General features: G+C 40.6%; 1 protein-coding gene across 9 annotated transcripts in view; it reads right to left on the bottom strand.

The window, feature by feature from the left end:
* Nucleotides 1–19,509, bottom strand: part of LOC106582716 (transcriptional enhancer factor TEF-5) — a 40,694-nt gene extending 21,185 nt beyond the window's left edge. For 8 of the 9 annotated variants that reach the window (XM_014166085.3, XM_014166083.3, XM_014166081.3 and 5 more), the window contains exons 1-3: nucleotides 19,337–19,509; nucleotides 18,898–19,042; nucleotides 2,267–2,516 (exon numbers count right to left, since the gene is read on the bottom strand). In XM_014166085.3, the coding sequence (XP_014021560.1) occupies nucleotides 2,267–2,390 (124 nt within the window). In that variant the 5' untranslated portion in view covers nucleotides 2,391–2,516; nucleotides 18,898–19,042; nucleotides 19,337–19,509. Of the gene's footprint in view, nucleotides 1–2,266; nucleotides 2,517–6,839; nucleotides 6,899–18,897; nucleotides 19,043–19,336 lie in introns of all 9 variants that reach the window. The other variant, XM_014166078.3, reaches the window with a different exon arrangement.
* Between the last annotated feature and the right edge of the window lie 3,425 nt (nucleotides 19,510–22,934).

The following is a 22,934-nucleotide window of genomic DNA, read 5'->3' on the forward strand; positions in this document are numbered from 1 at the left end:
GATGAGGAAGAGAAAAGCAATACATGATGGGTGGCATAGCTGGAGACGGCACAGACAGGTGATGAAAGAACCAGTTTGGAGCTCTAAGGAAAGCCAGGTGAAAACCAGGCTGAGGGGAGCTGCCTCTTGTGTCTTCTGGGTAGCTCAGCTCAACTGCTGTGTTCTAGTGAGACTGGAAGAACCAGCCCCTGGGTCAGTGGAAGACGAGCTCAGACTTGTTCTGTAGAGCACTCTCAGAAAAAAAAAAATAGGCTACATCTTAGCCTGTGACACAATCGTATGGGAGGGGCGGGAAACGTTGCTTGCTTTGCCTAATGGATTGTGCAAGGACAACTAGAGCCTTAACATGACAGCCTTCTGTGGTGATCAGAATGATGAGAAAGAATCCATTAACAGTAATAATGAACATCAACGTCTTTCTATAGACTACAAACTGCTGAGGTGTTTTCCCACCCTCACTCCAGAAGGGAATGGGATCCAAACACATTGAGCCACAGGCGTTTTCAATGAATGAGCCAGAAAGGGATGCAGGGCAAATTAACACGTGGACTAAGTTTGGTGCGTGTCCATGTGTGAGTGCACCAAATAGTACAGAAGTGCATAAATGACTTAGTTCTGTATCTAAATTAATTATGTTAGGTATAACTAGACAAACTACTGAATCTGGTTTGGTTGACGACAAAGAAAGGCTCTTGAGAGGTCAAACATTAACCTCTTGGGGCTAGGTGGGACGCTAGCGTGCCACCTGTGGTGCACTCCATCAACAGCAGGTGCATTTCAAGAGCGGCAAATTTGAATCCAAATAAATGTCAAAATTCAAATTTTTCAAAAATACAACTATGTTACACCATTTGAAAGATAAACATCTCCTTAATCTAACCACGTTTTACGATTTCAAAAAGGTTTTACGGCGAAAGCATAAATTTAGAGTATGTTAGGACAGTACATTTACAAGAGTTGTGTGTAATGTTTTGTCAAGTCAAAGACAGGGTCACCAAAACCATAAAACCAGCTAAAATGATACACTAACCTTTTACAATCTCCATCAGATGACACTCCTAGGACATTATGTTAGACAATGCATGCATTTTTAGTTCTATCAAGTTCATATTTATATACAAAAACAGCGTTTTACTATGGCATTGATGTTGAGGAAATCGTTTCCCTCCAATAACCGGCAGTCAAGTCAGCGTCACAAATTAAATAATTAAAATTAGAAAACATTGGTAAAATATTATATTGTCATTTAAAGAATTATAGATTTACATCTTTTGAACGCAATCAACTTGCCAGATTTAAAAATAACCTTACTGGGAAATCACACTTTGCAATAATCTGAGCACTGTGCCCAGAAAAATACGCGTTGCGATACAGACTAGACGTCATGTTGGGGAGATCTAAAATCGAAAATACTATGTAAATAATCCATTACCTTTGATTCTCTTCATCAGATGTCACTTCCAGGTATCACAGGTCCATAACGAATGTAGTTTTGTTCAAAAAAGCTCATCATTTATGTCCAAAAATCTCCGTCTCGTTAGCACATGATGTAAGCCAGCCGGACTTCTCGTCATGAACGAGGGGAAAAAATATATTTCCGTTCGTTCAAACATGTCAAACGTTGTATAGCATAAATCATTAGGGCCTTTTTTAACCAGAACATGAATAATATTCAAGGTGGACGAATGCATAGCCTTTTATAACGTATTGGAACGAGGGTACCCAACATGAAGTAGCGCGCCAGGTGTCTAATGGGACATCACCGTTCCATGGCTCTTGTTCGGTCAGATCTCCCTCCAGAAGACTCAAAACACTTTGTAAAGGCTGGTGACATCTAGTGGAAGCAATAGGAAGTGCCAAAATATTCCTAAACCCCTGTGTTTTTCAATGGGATAGGTTTAAAGTCAATACAACACATCAGGTATCCACTTCCTGTCAGAAAATGTCTCAGGGTTTTGCCTGCCAAATGAGTTCTGTTATACTCACAGACACCATTCAAACAGTTTTGGAAACTTTAGAGTGTTTTCTATCCATATATAATAAGTATATGCATATTCTAGTTACTGGGTAGGATTAGTAACCAGATTAAATCGGGTACATTTTTTTTATCCAGACGTGCAAATGCTGCCCCCTAGACCCAACAGGTTAACAATGTGGCTGATGGAGCCAATCAAACCACAGCACTCTATTTTGGCATCTACATTGATGATGAAAAACATCATACACTCAAACGCACAGTAAAAAGAAATGTATGTGTTTTACTCACCGTACATCTTGCCTTCGTCTGAGAGGATGATTTTCCTCCGTCCACAGGGGGGGTAGATGGCCAGGGCCTCCTGGAAGCTTTGCTCTATGTCTGGGCTCCACACCCCCTCGGCGTCCCCGTCCATGGCCTTGTCCAGCTCATCGTTCCCCTCGTCCAGCCCATCCCCCGGGCTACCGTTGGCATTCCACTCGTTGGAAGCAATGGTGGCGGCTCACCCTGGGCCCGACCCCGAGCCCCACAGTCAGAGGATCTGGGAGAGAGAGAGACCTTCATTAACATTTATCAATTTAGTCATTTAGCACAGTAGTTACCAAACTATGCCCCCACCCCCACCCCCCCAAAAAAGAGGAACCCAGTCCAGCTTTCAACCTACTCTTGAAAGTTGTAATAGTAGAGTGTATTAAGGTGCAATTTCGAAATTGGGTAGTGCATCATCAGTTTTCCTCATCATGTCAGTCATTGCATACCATAGAGAGCTACTTTTAACTTGTCAGAAATGTCCAGATCAACTAGCCCATGTTTGCTAATGTTTTTTAGCTAGGTTTTTTTTAGCCCATAGATTTTGTTGTAATGTTTGAGTCATTAAAATATCACATGAATACACATTAGACATGGCAAAATGTATAGAATTGCAAGAAAAGTAGCTTTAAAACAGCAATATTTTCTCTGATCCCCATGACAAAAAGTGTAGAATTGCAGGAAATACGCTTTAAACCTGGAAAATGTTCTCTCCGCCAACAAGAGGGATGTGAACAGTTTGTGTCGTGAACAGTGCTTGTGCCCATAGAAATAGATATAGTGCGTGCGCGCTTGCAGGTTTGACACTCTTATCCAGAGTGAATTACAATAGTGAGGCATACAGATTCATACTTTCATTCCGAAAAAGGTATGTTGTAATTGTTGTCGACAGCTTCACCGTCACCATTAGCTGCCAAGTGCATTTCAAATTCTGCCTTATAAAGTAGGCTCATTTTGGTCTCAGCTGTCTGTTTTCATTGAAATCATAAAATCTGTATAAATAAACAATACAGCCACTAATTATTACCATTTCCTAGTCTTTGTCTCTAAAACTGCCAAACGAATTCAAGAGATTCTATAAAAACCTAGTGTAAGGAGCACACTAATCAGCAGTGGCCTCAAATAATTATTGTGGTTAGGAGACTGTGTCCCAATGTGGTTGGCTCATGACTAAGAGCAGGCCGAGATCTTAAGTATTTTTCAAGCTGCCTCTTCGGCATTGTATTGTTTCTGAAATGAGCGTCCCCGAAGTATCCATTATTCCAGGATGCGTGTGTTTATATATCTGAAATTCTGCAGTTGTTGACAAAAATACACATATTGGACAAATATGGGGAAGGCCAATTCGGATGGTCCTATGGGTAAACTCAACTCCTCACGTTACAAGAACATTTTGAGGTTCCTCTATAATACAAATTCACAAGGGCATCATTGCACATTTTAAAGTTGCTGTTTTGACAACTTCCACAATGCAACTTCAGAAATATGAATTGGAGGATTAAGACAGATGTGAAAAGAAAAGCCAAAGTATTGTTTACTAAAAGTCACAACTACCCCATTGTACAAAGTTAAAATGTTTCTTCACTAAAAGACCAAAGATGCAGACAACGGGAATTGTTTCTCCATTTATACCTCTATACAGTAAAATAAGAATATGTACAAGTAACTGCCAAAATAAAGGAAACCCCTACATAAACTGTCTCGATAGGGCATTGGGCCACCACGAGCTGCCAGAACAGCTTCAATGCGCTGTGGCATAGATTCTACAAGTGTATGGAACTCTACTGGAGGGATGCAACACCATTCTTTCATGAGAAATTCCATTATTTGGTGTTTTGTTGATGCTGGTGGAATACACTGCCTCAGGCGCCGCTCCAGAATCTCCCATAAGTGTTCAATTGGGTTGAGATCTGGTGACTGAGACACACACACACACTTGAAACCCCCTACGCTCCTTTGAAACCCCTCGTTCAAAGTCTGAGATCTCTTTTCTTTACTAGCCACGGTAGCCAAAATAATGGGCAACTTGGCATTTTTATACATTCACTAAGCATGATGGGATGAAGAACTGCCCGGGAAACCAGTTCTACCTCCTGAAGGGAAAACCCTCCAATCCAGTCTGACTAGGCCTGAATATAACGCAGTAGGCCAGTCAAACAGCAGAGTTAGTTGCTAGCTAACATCCATAACTAAGTGTAATGCCTAGTTTCAGGTTTCATTAGTCATATGTACGGGATACACATGGTATACACTGTCCAACGAAATGCTTCCTTGCAGGTTCCTTCTCGACAATGCAACAACAATAAGGGTAAAGGGTTAGATTAAGGGGTAAGTTTAGGGAAAATAGGATTTTGAATGGAAATGTATTTTAGGTCCCTAGGAGGATAGAAGAACAAAGTGTGGGTGTGTGCTAAGGTGCAGAGAGTCAGTGCAGGTAGTCAGTTCAAATGTTCAGCAGTCTAATAAGTCTGGTTGAGGGACAGTGTGAGATTGTGAGGTAAACCTGAGAGCTTTAGGCCCCCCAGGACCAAGTTTGGTGTTAAACCCCCGACTGAATGTGGAGATCACGGCAGAATTTGAGCAGCACTCGTATTCAAGCTAAAAGTCCACAGAGATCAGGCTGCAGCTATGCATCTACCCCACCACAACTCAAGATGAGCAGATCCAATGACCAGAAACTGCTACAGAAACTTCCACAATCCCCGTAGTCAACGTCCACTGCAGTAGAAAGGTGTAGGTGCATATTGCATAATGCACATGCAAGTATCTAGTAGAATCCATTACGTTTTGGGTCTCTTAAGACCAGCAATGTTTGGTCAAGTATGTCCAAATGGTGTGTACATTGTTTTGGAGGCAGTCTCAGTGTTAGTCCTAGCTGTATCCTAGTATTGAAGACACAGCTGTCTCTTTCCCATTCAAGCTAGGATCATAGGAGTAGGTTGTTGAATAGTGAGAGTGATTCTGAGTTTCTTAAGTTTTGTCATGGGGATTTGACAATACTGATCAGGATCCCTGAGTAATGGGTTATAATAGTATATGGGTCTGTTTAGTAGGGTGCTGCTGTGCTGTGTGTGAAAGAGAAGCTCTCATGGAGAGCGAGGCTTACATTCCAGACATGTCCTTATTAAGAAAGGGCTGTGAGCGCTCACTGTTCCTCCTCCTGCCTCTTTTGTGTCAACCCGACGCCCCCCCACTCCAACCCTACGCCCAGCGCTCAGAACGTCTCTGCCCAAATAAGGACTGGAGACCAAGGGATACATGTAGGGGGGAGGGAGGGGAGGGGAAAGGATTGGAGGGGGCGGATTGTCCAATTTAGGCGTCCACTTCGGGGTCTGGAGAACAGTAGGATTGTTTCTGCTGGAATGCAACATCAGCATGGACAGACAGAGAGACACACAACCACACTCACAGCCTCTCCATGACGCTGCCTGACGCTAACCACCAAAGAGAGAGCATTGTCAACGCTATGATTATATGGACTGTTTCACTACATTACTGGGTAATTCAATATAATGCAGTAAAACAGTGCAGAAAAGTCTAAATTGTCCATGACACAGCAAATGGAAATGAGACACTTGCATACAACTGTGCAATTGTGTATTTAACTATCAACAATGGTTTTACAAAGTAAAAATGTCAGATGCTACATTATGGCTATTTCAATTAGCCTACTACGATAATTGGGAATTCCTAGGACCAAAGCAATCAACCTATTAAATGTTAATTTGATCCCTCTTTTGTTGCTGAGAATTTTCCTGCAACAGGAAATGCAAACTTGTAGTGTACTCAAGGTTTAAAAAGGCTTCTAAAGTTTGATTTACACTTGAAAATGTCAGACTTGACATAAACCCCAACAAAAAATTCCTCTTAGGTACCCTAATACGCAAATAAACTATAAAATTTAAGACAGAATCGTTATTGTCTTTACGGGAGATAAACAAAAAGAACGCGCTCTCTCGGCCATGCACTTGGAAACACTACAGCCAAAATGGGAGCCACTTAGAAAAACTACAACTTCTCCCTCATTTTCCCAAAAACCAGCCTGAAACTCTTTCTAAAGACTGTTGACATCTAGTGGAAGCCCTAGGAACTGCAATCGGGGACGATTTCGCCCTATTATAAAAGTGCCAGTCATTGAAATCAGTAATACGCTGATTTTTCTTTTTGGGATGGTTTGTCCTGGGGGTTTCACCTGCCATTTCAGTTCTGTTATACTCAGACATTATTGTAACCGTTTTAGAAACTTTAGAGTGTTTTCTATCTCAATCTACCAATTATATGCATATCCTAGCTTCTGGGCCTGAGTAGCAGGCAGTTTACTTTGGGCACGCTTTTCATCCGGACGTCAAAATACCGCCCCCTATCCCAAAGAAGTTAACAAGTGACTACTGGCTAAGGTGGACAAACAGTGCTAATATGGACAAACGGTACTATTTTCTCATTTAAGGGTGTATGTAAGCACACTTGTTTGGTTCGCCTAAACATTTGCTCTGCAAATGTAAAATATTCAAAACCCTCAGAAGATAGACTATATATCAAATCAGCTGTTACTCACAAAGAAGAAAGGCCCTTTGATTCCTTATGGGTGAAACACAGCACATCTGTGATGGGAGGCTGACAACAGAGAGCACAGATTTAGCATCATGCACACACACATAAACACACACAAGCACACACACTGATACGGACCCAAATTTAAACACACACAAGCAGGCAGAAACATATACACAAATAGACTTTCGATGAATGGCGTATTTCACCTGTTGCCAGATGGGATATAAGGCCTCTTGATTGAATGACACGGTAAACTGAGATTGACTACAAAGTCAGGCGAGACACACACACACACTTCCCGGTCGTCACTAGTTAACACAGCCACAAAGTCATAATAATGGCTAAACTGAGCCTATTTCTACAATTTATCTTCTTAAAATCAGATTTTAAAACTAACCCTACCCTTAACCACACTGCTAACTTTATGCCTAACCTTAAATTTAAGTCCAAAAAGCAAATTGTAGTTTCCATGAATTTTTACAATAGGCCATTTTGACTTTGTGGCTGTGGTAACTAGTGACAACCAGACTTCCCCTCCCAAACTCTGGGAGTAGGTCCAGCCACAGACCTGACTGAGACCAACATGTTACAGATTCCAATGTGCAGCAGGAATTAGGTCTGCATAATATGGGCAAAAATCAAATTGCAATTTATCTACCAAATATTGCGATTTGACTTGTGATATAGATCAAAACACTTGGGTATAGAAATAGAATGATTCATATTAAGTGGAAAGCAGCATTTTTCTTGTTTGGAATGATCTGTTGACTGCATTTAACCTGACAGAACAGCATGCAAACTTACAGTGAATCTAACAGCAGGGAGGAGGAACTGCGCCGCTTGAGTGACAGGAGGTGAGGCTTGTGTGTGTGTGTGGCAAGCAGCCCCAATAGCAGAAAGGGAGAGAGATGAGAGTAAACTATTTTTTTTTTAAACTGACATTACACAAGGCTGAGTGGAAGTTCAAAATATTGTTATATATATATATATATATCTCTTGCGATATGGAAATTGCACATGTCAATATTGTGATTTTGATGTGAATTTGATTAATTGTGCAGCCCTAGCAGGAATGTAAATACCAGTGGAAAGCTATGCACCTCACACATTCATTCAAACTCCACCATTCACAGCCTACAAATCCTCTCCATCTGTTTTCCCAGGCCTCATAAAGCTACAGATGTAGGATCCTAATTTGAGCCAGTTTACTACAGCAGGAAAATAATCCTGGAGCAACAGGAAATGTGAATTATTTTGTCATTATAATTACTGGACATTTTTGTAGGGGTTGACACATTTTGTCTGAAATTTCAAAGAGGAAATTACAAACTTTTAAAAGCCTTTTTAAAACTCAAATACACTACAAGTTTGCTGTGCAAGAAAATTCAAAAACCTAAAGAGTGATCAAATTAAGATCCTACATTTTCAGGACTTTGACATATCTTTGCACTGGCCCCTGTGCAGGTTTGCTGGTCTATACTTTTCCCAGCATTGCTTATAATAATACATCCCATGTAATGCTGAATATGTTTGAGTCATTATATGTCCTGGCCCACTCTTCTTCTATGGGAAATTGTCGGTATAAACACAGGAAGGAATTCCATGTGACTCCTGAGAGTATGTGTGTTATATTATGTGTTTAACTGTCCACAGTCAACATATGAAAACCCTCACAGAGACAGCCACAGACTGGAAAACAAGTAGAGGTTGTGTGTATTTTGGCTGTGGGTGGAGGATTGTATAGGGATAACCAGTGATTTATACACTCAACCAATGTTTATAAAAAGAGGACATCACCCTGATGCATTCAAAAGATGATCCATTTCTCTTTTAATTGGTGGAGTAGGGGAATGACGAGGTGAAAAATGACAGACCCTACACTATGAAATGGGGACATCCGTGTTCCATTCCAGAAGTGGTAGGAAAGTAAAGTTTCATTCATACGTCGCACTTCGATACAAACAGGATGGATTTCAGAAATAAATAATAGTTTTACAGAGACTAAACATCCCCTGAGAGGGAGAAGTCTGGCCTATTGAGCTAGGACAATGGTGTAACTGATGAGGAAACCAGGGTTCAAACAGACACCATCCACCAAAGTAATCATTGACTAGACAGCCAACTAATGCTGTCAATCAAATGAGGTAATCTTTACATAAAGTCGTTTCAAGTCAACGTGTAAAATGCCCTCGACAAACACTCAACTGTGACACTACGACGCAAACAGCATTGGAGAGCTAAGTAGCCTCACTCCCACTCTGAGCAGATGTCCCATTGAAATTGAATGGGATCATACCGAAGAGATATGCATTTCAACCTCATGCATTTGCTCACCGTCATGCCAGTACACAATAAAATAATCCTAGCCTCAGAGATTTAGAACAAACAAAGTAACAAAACTGGTACATGTCGGTGGACTGTAAAAGTAACAAAACTGGTACATGTCGGTGGACTGTAAAAGTAACAAAACTGGTACATGTCGGTGGACTGTAAAAGTAACAAAACTGGTACATGTCGGTGGACTGTAAAAGTAACAAAACTGGTACATGTCGGTGGACTGTAAAAGTAACAAAACTGGTACATGTCGGTGGACTGTAAAAGTAACAAAACTGGTACATGTCGGTGGACTGTAAAAGTAACAAAACTGGTACATGTCGGTGGACTGTAAAAGTAACAAAACTGGTACATGTCGGTGGACTGTAAAAGTAACAAAACTGGTACATGTCGGTGGACTGTAAAAGTAACAAAACAGGTACATGTCGGTGGACTGTAAAAGTAACAAAACAGGTACATGTCGGTGGACTGTAAAAGTAACAAAACAGGTACATGTCGGTGGACTGTAAAAGTAACAAAACTGGTACATGTCGGTGGACTGTAAAAGTAACAAAACAGGTACATGTCGGTGGACTGTAAAAGTAACAAAACAGGTACATGTCGGTGGACTGTAAAAGTAACAAAACTGGTACATGTCGGTGGACTGTAAAAGTAACAAAACGGGTACATGTCGGTGGACTGTAAAAGTAACAAAACGGGTACATGTCGGTGGACTGTAAAAGTAACAAAACGGGTACAAGCCGGTGGACTGTAAAAGTAACAAAACGGGTACATGTCGGTGGACTGTAAAAGTAACAAAACGGGTACAAGCCGGTGGACTGTAAAAGTAACAAAACGGGTACAAGCCGGTGGACTGTAAAAGTAACAAAATGGGTACATGTCGGTGGACTGTAAAAGTAACAAAACGGGTACAAGCCGGTGGACTGTAAAAGTAAAACAGGTACATGTTGGTAGACTGTAACAATAATAAAACGGGTACAGGTTGGTGGACTGCATAGTCTTCCTCCCATCTGTTTATAATTTCATAAGGTCTTTGTCAGATTGTTCCTGTCTGTCAGAATGCAGGCTTTGTTAGGGCTGCTGTTGCAGCTGGGACACTTGCTGGTGAGGGCCTCCAAGAGAGGTACCCCCCCCCCCCGAGGGCAGACCCCAACCCCAACCCCTAGCCTAAGCCCTGCACACACCCATCTATCACTCATACTAAACACACACACAAGCACACCATATTTGAATATTTTTCTCTTTCTGCACACAACCCCAAAGAAAATCCCATTATCATGGCTGAAGGGCCTACTATAAAACACAATTATACACAGATGCACACATTCTCTCTCTCTCTGAGACACCCACACACTCAGAGCCTCACAAACACACACTTGACAAGGAGAACAACAGGACTTGGCAATTGAAGGAGCAGCTGCTCTCTAAGGTCAGATTACAGATTTTTTTTTTTAAATACACTCAGGCCAAGAGATCGGTTCTCTTACAAGGCTGGAGACAGTTCCTGACCAACTGCACACACACACACACACACGACACACTCTCGCTCTCTCTCTCTCTCACTCACACACACGCACGCCTGTATTTTACCACTGGGTTACAGTATGCAATCAGGTTTAAATACATGTTAAAACGTTTCATTTCAATAGTTGAAAAGGAAGGTGAGCTGCCTATTGAGTAGCCTAGTCGAGTTTTGCCTCTGAGAGGAAAGAGAGGGCCAAGACACTGCCAGTCCTCCCTCCCCTCCTAGACTCCCAAGTGTATGAGAGCCCCATCTCAGAGCACTAGAAGAGCTCCCCCTCCCCCTCCTCTCCCCTGTCTGTGTTTGGCCCTAATAAATTCTCTCCAGCTCCTCCAATAACTTCCTCCTACTTCCTCTCTGGCACGGCGCTCAGGAAACAATCAGAGCTGAGTGAGCGGAGGGCTGGACGACCGACAGCTCACACGGCAAGAGGCAGAGGCAGAGGGAGAGAAAGGGAAGGGGAGACAGCTAGAGAAGGGGAGAGAGAGAGACGGAAAGTGTAGGACAGAGGTAGAACGAGAGTGAAAGAGAGAGGAGGAAAGAGTAGGGCGAAAGAGAGGGAGAGGCAGAAAGAAAGAGAGAGAAGGGCTTACATTCAGTCAGTAAGGCAGTCACACTCTCTAAGCAGCTTGATTCTCTTTGGATACCCACAAAAAGGCATGTTTGAATTGGAAAGGCTGAAATCAACTGAAATATTTCTAAGTCTGACAGAAAGAGAAACAAATGTTAGAAACTTTCCCAATCTGCCATGAGACATCAAAAAAAGTCTTCCTTCTAGTATAAAACATCAACCCAGGGCCTGAATGGCGGGTGATTGACTAATCCATGTCCTCCTACACCACAGACCCTGCAGACTAGGGTCTACCCCAGCATCTCACAGCTCCATGGAGTACAACTTTAATCCAGCCGACCAACAGAGGAAAGACTGACACAAAGCGGAGAGAGCGCGCCAGACTGCTTATTTTACAGCCTGATTCAGCAGTTTAATCAGACATTTTCCAGGGAGCGTTGCAGGGCAGTCATCCTCTCCTCCTCGCCTGAGTTGTTCATTCTGTGGTGAGGCCAGCGGTTTGGTGCCTTAATCTGTGAAACCTTTAAGACGTTGCGTAATTAATGCACAAGTGCGCAAGCTTATACAGTTACTCATCTACCCATATAGCCCGGTGATAAAGGATAATCTATATGTGGTACTTGTTGCATGGCAAGAATTATTATTATTTATTTATTTATGAAGGAACTAACTTTCGAACCCAAAACCCAGAGGTGCTCATCCTTTCAAAATGAATTCACAGCCATTGTGTAGCCTACAACTCATTTAACAGACAAAGCATTAGAAGCCCGGGTTGATACTTTACACAACACTTTTAGATGTGTATGATGCTTAGTACGGTCTAAATTCTTCAGTAAGTGTGTGGTTTGGTTTTGGAGAGGTCGTCCTCCAACTCCCCACTCTAAAGGCAGGGATTAAGAGCGAGGCTTCATACGAGTGCCCCTTTAAGTCATTGGAGCCCCACTCCAACACAATGCCCACTACATCAGTCATAAGACAGGATCCCAGAAAGCCAGGCCTGGTTTGTTGCCCCCGTCATTTATAATGGACACCACCTAGAGACACAAACTAACAAACTTCCTGTTTACTGCTGCATAAAGCATGAGCCCACAGAGTTGTGTTGTCATTCTCTCGACACAATAGAGGGTTGGTTTGTGAAGTTCATCACTATCAACAGTTGGTTGCAACAAGAGCAACTGAAAAGTTAAGCCATTTGGAAAAAATGGACACAAAGACTATACTGTTCTAGGCCACTCCCAAGCTCCTCCCTTGAGCAGTCAGGGAGGCCAGAAGTCATATCTGTTAGTTAGGGCCTTACTGCATTAGGAGAACATGTAAACAAGCCCATGCACTCAATGCATTAATGTTAATCAAAGGTTTATTCATGGTATTCTAATTATAGGCTAAGACATGGTAATTGCTTAGGGGTGCATTGACTCTGATCCTGGAAATAAGGATAGCATCACATATGCTTACGACAAATCTAACAATGCCTTAGAACCACATTAAAGTGCATTGTACCTGGCTATAAATGAAATATTCCCCAAATTAATATTCTTTATGCACTCTTGAGGCTTGAGTTAAATATTATACTCCTTATATGTTGTGAAGGCCAGATCTCTCTGAGGCTCTCTCTGTGTGTCTGCAACAGTCACAAGTGGTATTTGTTCAGACCTCTGTTGACCGGAGGGTATGTGGCCACCATTTGGAAGACCACTTCTGGCGATGGTGCTAAAAAGTCAACCAACGTCTGCACAAAATGGGCAGAGCTCATTAGCCTTTCTTCTGAGGGGTTTTTAGCACAAACCAGTGAAGTTGCTCTCATATAGCCAGTGAAGATATGCTGGGTTGTTTCTCGCACTCTCCAGAACAAGCAACTACCTATAGTATTTTAAAGGAAGGTATGTTTGAAAATAGGAAATGGATAGTATAGAAAATGTAAACATTTTAAAATGATATGCTGTCTGAGCATAAGATAATATCATCTGAAGAGCAATTAACCCAGTCAGATAAATGACACATTTTAACGGTAGCCCTACTTAGAAGTAGATTTTTGGAATCCATAAAAATATTATTGGCTTGTCACTCAGATGTTTTTTGCAGTACACCAAATAGAGCATTTTATTCACAACCATGAAAACCACAGTGGTGGCAACATTAAGAATTTTTTTCCCCCTGATTACATTCTTAGAGGGACACATTTATTATCCATGCCATGCCAATGCACAATGCATGAAGATCTGAGTCAATGCCTGGATAGTAGCTGTGTTATAATTAAGTAATATATGGCCAATATACCACGGCTTAAAGGCTGTTCTTAAGCGCAACGCAACGAGTGCTTGGACACAGCCCTTAGCCGTGGTGTGTTGGCCATATACCACAAACCCCCGAGGTATACGGTCTGTTATAAACTGGGTGGTTCGAGCCCTGAATGCTGATTGGCTGACAGCCGTGGTATATCAGACTGTATACCACGGGTATGACAAAACATTTATTTTTACTGCTCTAATTATGTTGGTAACAAGTTTCTAATAGCAATAAGGCACCTCGGGGGTTTGGTATATGGCCAATATAACACGGCTAAGGGCTGTATCCAGGCACTCCATGTTGCGTCGTGTATAAGAACAGCCCTTAGCCGTGGTATATTGGCCACATACCACACCCCCTTGTGCCTTATTGCTTAAATATACCATGGCTGTCAGCCAATCAGCATTCAGGGCTCGAACCACCCAGTTTATTTAATACAAAACCATCCAGCCCCAGAGTTTCAAAGATTTTCCTCAATTGCACTTTCGACTTCATCAACCTATATTATTAGCTTTGGGAAAAAGGTGTTGTAAGTTCACATCTGCACTTGACTGTCTTATTACCCTTTCTGTCCTGAAATAAAAGCCCCTGCCCAGTGCCCGTACACTAAGCTGGGATGGAATATGTTAATTAAATTATTGTTTTTTCCCGATGGCCTGGGGTACTACAGCTAGGGAGACCAGAAGAGAAACTACCCACTTTAAGAGAACATTGTTCAAATGATCAAGTTGACCACAAGCATTAGAGCAGGCAGGCAGCTATGGCCTTTGCGTTACAAGTAAAGCTGCTAGGCGTAAACAAAATATACTTAGCCCACAGAGTAGACTCAGAGTATGAGTTGCAGTGTTGCAATTTGTTTGAGAAAGAGCTGATTGTGTTGGGACTGAGAGCAGAGCAGAGCAAAGCATAGCGCTAGTCTGCTACATGCATGTTGCATAAACACACTGAGGACGGAGGGAGAATCTGTCAGAGCAGCAGAATATTGATCCTTCCCAGATTTACCCTCTCGTCATTACTCCATCGCAATCTAATATTAGACACCTTCATTCACAAAGGATACTTTCACTGCTTTCTTCTGTTTTTCCACATGCACACAAGTTCCACATTTTCAGAGAGAAAGTAAATTGGCCCAGCTTTGTAGATATTAAAAGGTATTAAAGCTGGAATCCTTAATGGTGAAACTGACATGTCCGTTTGCAATATTACAAGAAAAGTTACTGCACACAAGGAACACAGTTTTTTTCCCCCTCTGATATCATTGCACGCGCGTGATATGCTGCTGTTCTATGTAGTGCAATCTTTTTTACCTTGATGCGCCGACGCTCCCCACCTCTACTTCGTCAAACAATAACAACGGCCGTGGGGTAGACAGTGGCGCTGTTTCCCCTACTGACGAATACATATTTCTAAGCTAGAATCCTTAAAGGAGAAACAGCCACATCAGTTTGCTATATTACAACAACAAAGTTACTGCAAACAACAAACACCGTTTTTCCCCTCTTGGACATCACTGCACACGCGATAGAAGAGGGCACAGCCATTTTGTTTTACCATGCTGCACGGTGCTCCTCAGCTCGGCAACAAAAACAATAATAAAGGTGGTGGGGCGGCCAGTGGCGCTGTTTCCCCCTACTGTGGATTCCATCTAAGTGTGATTCATCTTTAGTCTCAACGTTCCTCAGTCACCCAAGTGTTTATGTTGGACGGTACTATACTTCCAACACAGGACATCAACAATGTGTAACTTCAAAGTATGGTCTGATGGGTTCTGTTTTTTAACTTCACTAGGGTAGGGGGCAGCATTCAAAGCGTGCCCAAATTAAACTGCCTGCTACTCAGGCCCAGAAGCTAGGATATGCATATAAGTGGTACATTTGGATAGAAAACACGCTAAAGTTTCCAAAACTGTTAAAATAATGTCTGTGAGTATAACAGAACTGATATGGCAGGCGAAAACCTGAGGAACATCCATCCAGGAAGTACTATTATTTTGAAAGGCTGTTTTTCCATTGAAAGCCTATCCACCATACAAAGACTTAGGACCCAGTTCACGATCTCTATGGCTTCTTCTACATGTGGCCAGTCTTTGGGCATTGTTTCAGGCTTTTACTCTGAAATTAGGGAGATACAGCACTTTCAATGAGTGGACAGTGGAAATTTCCAGACATGAAGCAAGTGCGTGATCGGGAGCGTGCCATACTTGTTTCTCTTTTTCTATTGATGAAGCTTTTGTCCGGTTGAAATATTATTGATTATTTATGACAAAAACAACCTGAGGATTGATTTTAAACATCGTTTGACATGTTTCTACAAACTTTTATTGTACATTTTTGACTTTTCGTCTGGATGTTGAGAGCGAGCTTTGTGCCTTTAGATTACTGAACTAAACGCACCAACAAAACAGCGTTTTTTTGGACAAAAAGAGGGACATTATCAAACAAAACAAACATTTATTGTCTAACATGGAGACCTGGGAGTGCCACCAGATGAAGATCATCAAAGGTAAGTGATTAATTTTAATGCTATTTCTGACTTTTGTGACACCTCTCCTTGGTTGGAAAATGGCTGTATGGTTTTCTGTGGCTAGGCGCTGACCTAACATAATCACATGGTGTGCTTTCGCCATAAAGCCTTTTTGAAATCTGACACAGCTGCTGGATTAACAAGACGTTTATCTTTAATCCTATGTATAACACTTCTATCTTTCATCAATGTTTATGATGAGTATTTCTGTAATTTGATGTGGCTCTCTGAAATTTCACCGGATGTTTGTTTGAGACAATGATTACTGAACATAACGCGGCAATTTCAACTGAGGCTTTTGGACATAAAGAGGGACATTATCAAACAAAACAAACATTTTATTGTGTAACATGAAGTCCTGTGAGTGCCATCTGATGAAGATCATCAGATTAATTGAATCTCTATTTCTGACTTTTGTGAGCCATCTCTTGGCTGGAAAATGGCTGTATGGTTTTCTGTGACTAGGCGCTGACCTAACATAATCGCATGGTGTGCTTTCGCCGTAAAGCCTTTTTGAAATCGGACACTGTGGTTGGATTAACAAGAAGTTTATCTTTAAAATGGTGTATAATACTTGTATGTTTGAGGAATTTTAATTATGGGATTTCTGTTGTTTTGAATTTGGCGCCCTGCAATTTCACTGGCTGTTGTTGAGGTGGAACGCTAGCATCCCACTCATACCAGAGAGGTTAACAGACCACCCAAACAGAATAAAAATAGGTAGAGAAGACTCTATTCCCCTGGTTTAATTCCACAACATAGTTGTAAAACTAAAGGCATGTTTTGGCAGTAAAGTGTAGAAATGATTAATAGCAAACTTTTTATTTCATAAACAGTTTAACTTATTGTGCATATAGATCCTTAAACTTGTCAATCCTGAAATCTCCAATACTATCTAAGCCTGCGTGCTTATTTGTTTGGTTGCACTAAAATATGATACAAAGCAGGCTGCACTATTAGACATCACTTCTTATATTTGGAAGTACTACCTATCTTCGGGTATAAACAATTCCAACAATGTCAACTCAACTACCTGTTGAGCCTATGTACCTCAGTCAGTACAGTTTCCCTATACTGAAACTCACATTTCCACAATATAGACATCACATATTACCCTTACATTATTTATAGCATACTAATTCTAATTGACAACACTTGTATCACATTATCACCCAAATACCATATGTTAGCTTCAATCGTTACTGGAGACTGTATAGGCAAACATTGGTCTATCTCTTCGAGAGTCAGAGAATGTGCAGCTGCAACCAGGAGTGCCTGCAGTGCTTCAACAACTTAGCGAAACTACTGAGTCCATCTGAAAGATTTACAGTTGGGCAGATGACCTGGGGATAGTGTTTGTATGGATCTATTATGTCAATTATAAACAAACCCAAATTGTGATTTGGTGTGATTCAAAATGTTCTTTTTTTGTGTGTCTTTCTCTTTTATTTCTTTTAACTTTTTTGTTTATTTATTTTATTTTTTATTTAAATCTAACCTTTATTTAACTAGGCAAGTCAGTTAAGAACAAATTGTTATTTACAATGATGGCCTACCGGGGAACTGTGGGTTAACTGCCTTGTTCAGGGGCAGAACGACAGATTGTTTCGTATAGTTTGACGAAATGGTGACTGACTATCTTTCCAGTGGAGTAAACGTGAATGACTTGTTTACCATTTGAATGTAACCCTAAATGTCTATTATCTCAACCCTAAACAGGCTTTTCTGGCTGGTCTACTAACAGTACTTAGTGATGAACCTGAAAGACAACATTATATTGTTCTAGCTGTTGAATGGCATTGACTGGACTGTAACACTGTTGTGTACACTTGTTTACAGGGTGGTTAAGAGAGATGAGAAATTATAAACCTTGCAAAGCATCACACTTTTTTGGGGTATTTCTATAATAAGGAAAGCAATTGGAGCAGGAATTATCTGTTTTCCCAAGCGTAACCAATAGCACACCATGAACAGGTGTTTCTTGACGATATACAATTATATGCACACAGATCCATCCATTTTAAATGCTAATATAAGGATTACATATTTAAGTAAAGATTTCCAGTGAAACATCCCTGGCCCCATGTGGAGAAGATCAAGAAAGATCCACAACTCAAAGAAAAGTACAAAACCCTTACTTATACATTATTTACCCATATAAAAGAAAGGTTGAAAGAAACAGGTTTTTTTTTAAATAGTTGGCTAATGCGAAAATTGTTGATTAAAAATCTGCACTAATTTAGCTGTTGAACTATTATTCAGTAAGGGATACACACAAAGGAATAATACAACATTCATTAGGACATATTAAAATAAAAACAGACAATGAATGTGTTTCCCCTATGATGAAGAGAAATAGTCAGAGGACTGATTGGACAAGAAAAATAAACAATTTCCAAGTGTCCTAAATCAGAACATTTCGTAAACAACAGTGTGTATGTATAGAGGCTGCAGTGGTGTGTGTGTGTGTGTACTGAAGTTATGATAGCTTCATGTTCTCTCTGTTGTATTTATACATATATTAATACGCATAAACGACCATGTCAAATTGTTGCAAGACCAACAGCGTATCTGTTTTGCGTGAAACTGATTGAAACAGATTTGTTTTGTCAGTGTTGCCATTTTCTGGTAAAACAAAAAAAGGTAAACATCCATTGAATACATAACATAATATATTACTGTAATATGATAAAGAATAATAGGAAATAAAAGTTTTTTTTTAGACCTACTTAAATCTAAACTTCTATAAATTGGTTGGGGGGGGGGGTCGTATATGGTATCTTTCCTTGGACACGATGTTACCAAATTCGGTGATTCACTTACCTATGGGGTGCAGCAAAACAGCGCGTTAAATGTCGAGTTATGTATTCCTCCAATTTGCCTTTGTCTGTCTGTCAATTCTTGGGTATATAACCACTTGATTCTTCTGGAGAACAAGTTTAGAGGAAAGTGGTCCGGATCCAAGCAGCTGTACGAAAAAGAAAGGAAACATGGTCGTTGTCCCATAGTATTGACAAAGAAGCAATTATTATTGTCAGTGAGTATGGTCAATATAGTTAAACGCTTAGCAAAGATTTCCTGCACACAGAGAAAGTCACACACAATATAGGCGATGAATCCCTTATTCTTTTATTCCCTCCCAACGCAGGGAGTTCCACGGAAAAATGCAAAAAATGACAATGATCTGAAAACTTCACCGAGCGCAGCATGAAAACTTCACCGAAAGCTCTTAAACAAAGGGAACAAATTAATGGTTACTCACCTTTTTATTTGGTAGTCACCCCTCCTGACAAAAGCGAAGGGAACTTACTCATTTTGATACTTAATTTTTGGGCGCATTATCGTTTTCAATAATATTTATCCTGGTTTGACAGTGTAAGTGGAATGTTAGGTATGACTTTGGTATGAAATCAACGCACTACACTGGAAAACGAAGAAAAAAAAAAACTTTCAGGGAGGAGCCATTGGGTAACGTCAATCAACATACTTGGGGGCAGTGACTTCACTGAAATCTCCACCCCCACGATTTTGAAAATACAGTACCGGGTGTCGGTCCTACCGTAGACTATTTCAGAGAAGTCTTATCAAGAGAGGATTCTTCGTTGAAGTTGCCTTTCGTTCTCTGGCTGTGCCACTTGAAATGACAACATGACCTATGCAGTAAAATGTAAAAAAAAATATAAAAAAATAACAGCAAAGATCACAGGATGACTTGCATTGCTTGGTGTGAAACTTGCTGTGTTATAAAGCAAGTGGAATAGATATGAATGGAACGTTATTAAATGAGAACCTGTAGGCTACATTTCATAAAGTAATAATACTGTTAACGACAAAAGTAATAATAATAGGCCTAACAGTATAATTATGATATTATTGTTATAATTATCACAAAAATGTGCACAGACAATTAACAGTATCATTATTAACATATTATATTACTGTATGTTTCCTCCTGAGGAATTTACACATTCCACTGAAGGTCGAATATACAGTACCAGTCAAATGTTTGGACACCTATTCATTTTAGGGTTTTTTCTTTATTTTGACTATTTTCTGCATTGTAGAATAATAGTGAAGACAAACTATGAAATAACACATATGGAATCATGTAGTAACCAAAAAAGTGTTAAACAAATCAAAATATATTTTAGATTCTTAAAAGTAGCCACTGTTTGCCTTGATGACAGCTTTGCACACTCTTGTCATTCTCTAAAGCAGCTTCACCTGGAATGCTTTTCTAACAGTCTTGAAGGAGTTCCCACATGCGGAGCACTTGTTGGCTGCTTTTGCTTCACTCTGCGGTCCAACTCATCCCAAACCATCTCAACTGGGTTGAGGTCAGGTGATTGTGGAGGCCAGGCCATATGATGCAGCACTTCATCACTCTCCTTCTTGGTCAAATAGCCCTTACATAGCCTGGAGATGTGTTGGGTCATTGTCCTGTTGAAAGACAAATGATCGTGGGACTAAGCGCAAACCAGATGGGATGTCGTATCACTGCAGAATGCTGTGGTAGCCATGCTGGTTAAGTGTGCCTTGAATTCTAAATAAATCAGTGTCACCAGCAAAGCACCCCCACACCATCACACCTCCTTCTCCATGCTTCATGGGAACCACACATGCAGAGATCATCTGGTCACCTACTCTGTGTCTCACGAAGACATGGCGGTTGGAACCAAAAATCCCAGATTTGGACTCATCAGACCAAAGGACAGATTTCCACCGGTCTAATGTTCACTGCTCGTGTTTCTTGGCCCAAGCAAGTATTTTCTTATTATTGGTGTCCTTTTAGTAGTTGTTACTTTGCAGCAATTTGACCATGAAGGTCTGATCCATGCAATCTCCTATGAACAGTTGATGTTGAGATGTGTCTGTTACTTGAACTCTGTGAAGCTTTTATTTGGGCTGCAATTTCTGAGGCTGGTAACTCTAATGAACTTATCCTCTGCAGCAGAGGAAACTCTGGGTCTTCCTTTCCTGTGGCTGTCCTCATGAGAGTCAGTTTCATCACACCACTTGATGGTTTTTGAGACTGCATTTGAATAAACTTGAAAAGATCTTGAAATTTTCCAGATTGACTGACCTTCATGTCTTAAAGTAATGATGGACTGTTGTTTCTCTTTACTTATTTGAGCTGTTCTTGCCATAGTATGAACTTGGTCTTTTACCAAATAGGGCTATCTTCTGTATACCACCCCTACCTTGTCACAACACAACTGAATGGCTCAAACGCATTAAGAAGGAAATTCCACAAATTAACTTACAACAAGGCACAGCTGTTAATTGAAATGCATTCCAGGTGACTACCTCATGAAGCTGGTTGAGAGAATGCCAAGCGTGTCCAAAGCTGTCAAGGCAAAAGGTGGCTACTTTGAAGAATCTCAAATCTGAAATATATTTTTGGTTACTACATGATTCCATATGTGTTATTTCATAGTTTTGAGGTCTTCACTATTATTCTACAACCATAGAAAGTAGTAAAAATACAGGAAAACCCTGGACTGAGTCAGTGTGTCCAAACCTTTGACTGGTACTGTAGGTCGAGCATGTCATTATGCATCTCGAGTGTCAAACTCCATGATGTAACCCTTTAGAGGTATGCTCAAATTCATAACATTTTTTAGAAGATTTTTGTGAACATGTACTAGCATTCACATCCAACAATAGAATAGCTCCGTCTGTTGGTCAAACCCATGATTGCGATTGTTGGCATTGGCGGTACAGGGTTCGGTTGCTGCTGAAAACGTGTTCCAAAAATTACAAGTGAAATGTAGGCAACATCAAAAACATGTGGGTAAAGTAACAGCGTCGTAGTATTAACTCACTCTGTTAACTATGGACACTTCCTTTAGACAACTCTTGAGAAAACTATTCAGTGAGGTACTCTGTGCATCGTTGCACTGCATCTGTCCAGAAAACCTAGTCTATCAAGCTTCATTGCCTCTGCGAGTTTGGACAACTGCCAGAGCAGGTTCGGGCAGAGAACACACCTTCCCCCTTGCTCTCAGGATCCTCAGCCCACAAGGTTTTTTTCATCCTAAATGCAAGGTTCTTAATGGAGTGAGATTTGTTTCTTTATTCTGCAAATATGTCTACCACGATCTGTGCGTATGTTCAACATAACTCACAAATAAAACTATGATCTGTGAATATATTGGAATATTTCGTAAATAAAACCATACTCTGTAAATATGTACAAATATTTCACAAATTAAACCATAACCTATGAATTTGTACAAATATTTCACAAATATTCACAGCTATTTAACGCAACAGATTTTGTGACAAAAGTATCGTTCGAGTTGAAAATGCAATGTAAACACATTGAACTTTAGATTATTGCTCGGTACATGAAAATTTAAGCGGAAAAGGAAATGTTGTGCACACTACGTCATCACACACGGATTGTTATCTGCAACAAGTCAGTTTGGTGGAAACACACCACGAGTGTGAAAATGCGCATCTTTTTTTATTTATGCGGATATTAGAATATTCACATGGAAATCTGTTGGTCTTGACAGCGGGGAATCCATCCTATATTCTATAAATCCTATAATCCATCCATATAGGGGAATCCACCCTGTCTGACTGTGCCTGTCTTTTACACATTTAGCAAAACATCCCTTAAAATGATATGCTGAACCACACTACTGACATCTTATCATATTCTTAAGGTCAGCGTCTCCAAACTCTAATCTGGAGACCCTAAGGGGTGCACATTTAGTTTTTGACTTCATTACACAGTTAATTTTAAATAATCAAATCTTGATTTATGAGTTGATTATTTGAATCAGTTGTGTAGTCGTGCTAGGGATTTTTTTTTTTATGTCCAGTTTGTCCACCCCTTGGTGTCCCCAGGA

Source organism: Salmo salar, chromosome 22, assembly GCF_965601325.2.
Source record: "Salmo salar chromosome 22, fSalSal1, whole genome shotgun sequence".
NCBI classification, from domain to species: domain Eukaryota; kingdom Metazoa; phylum Chordata; class Actinopteri; order Salmoniformes; family Salmonidae; genus Salmo; species Salmo salar.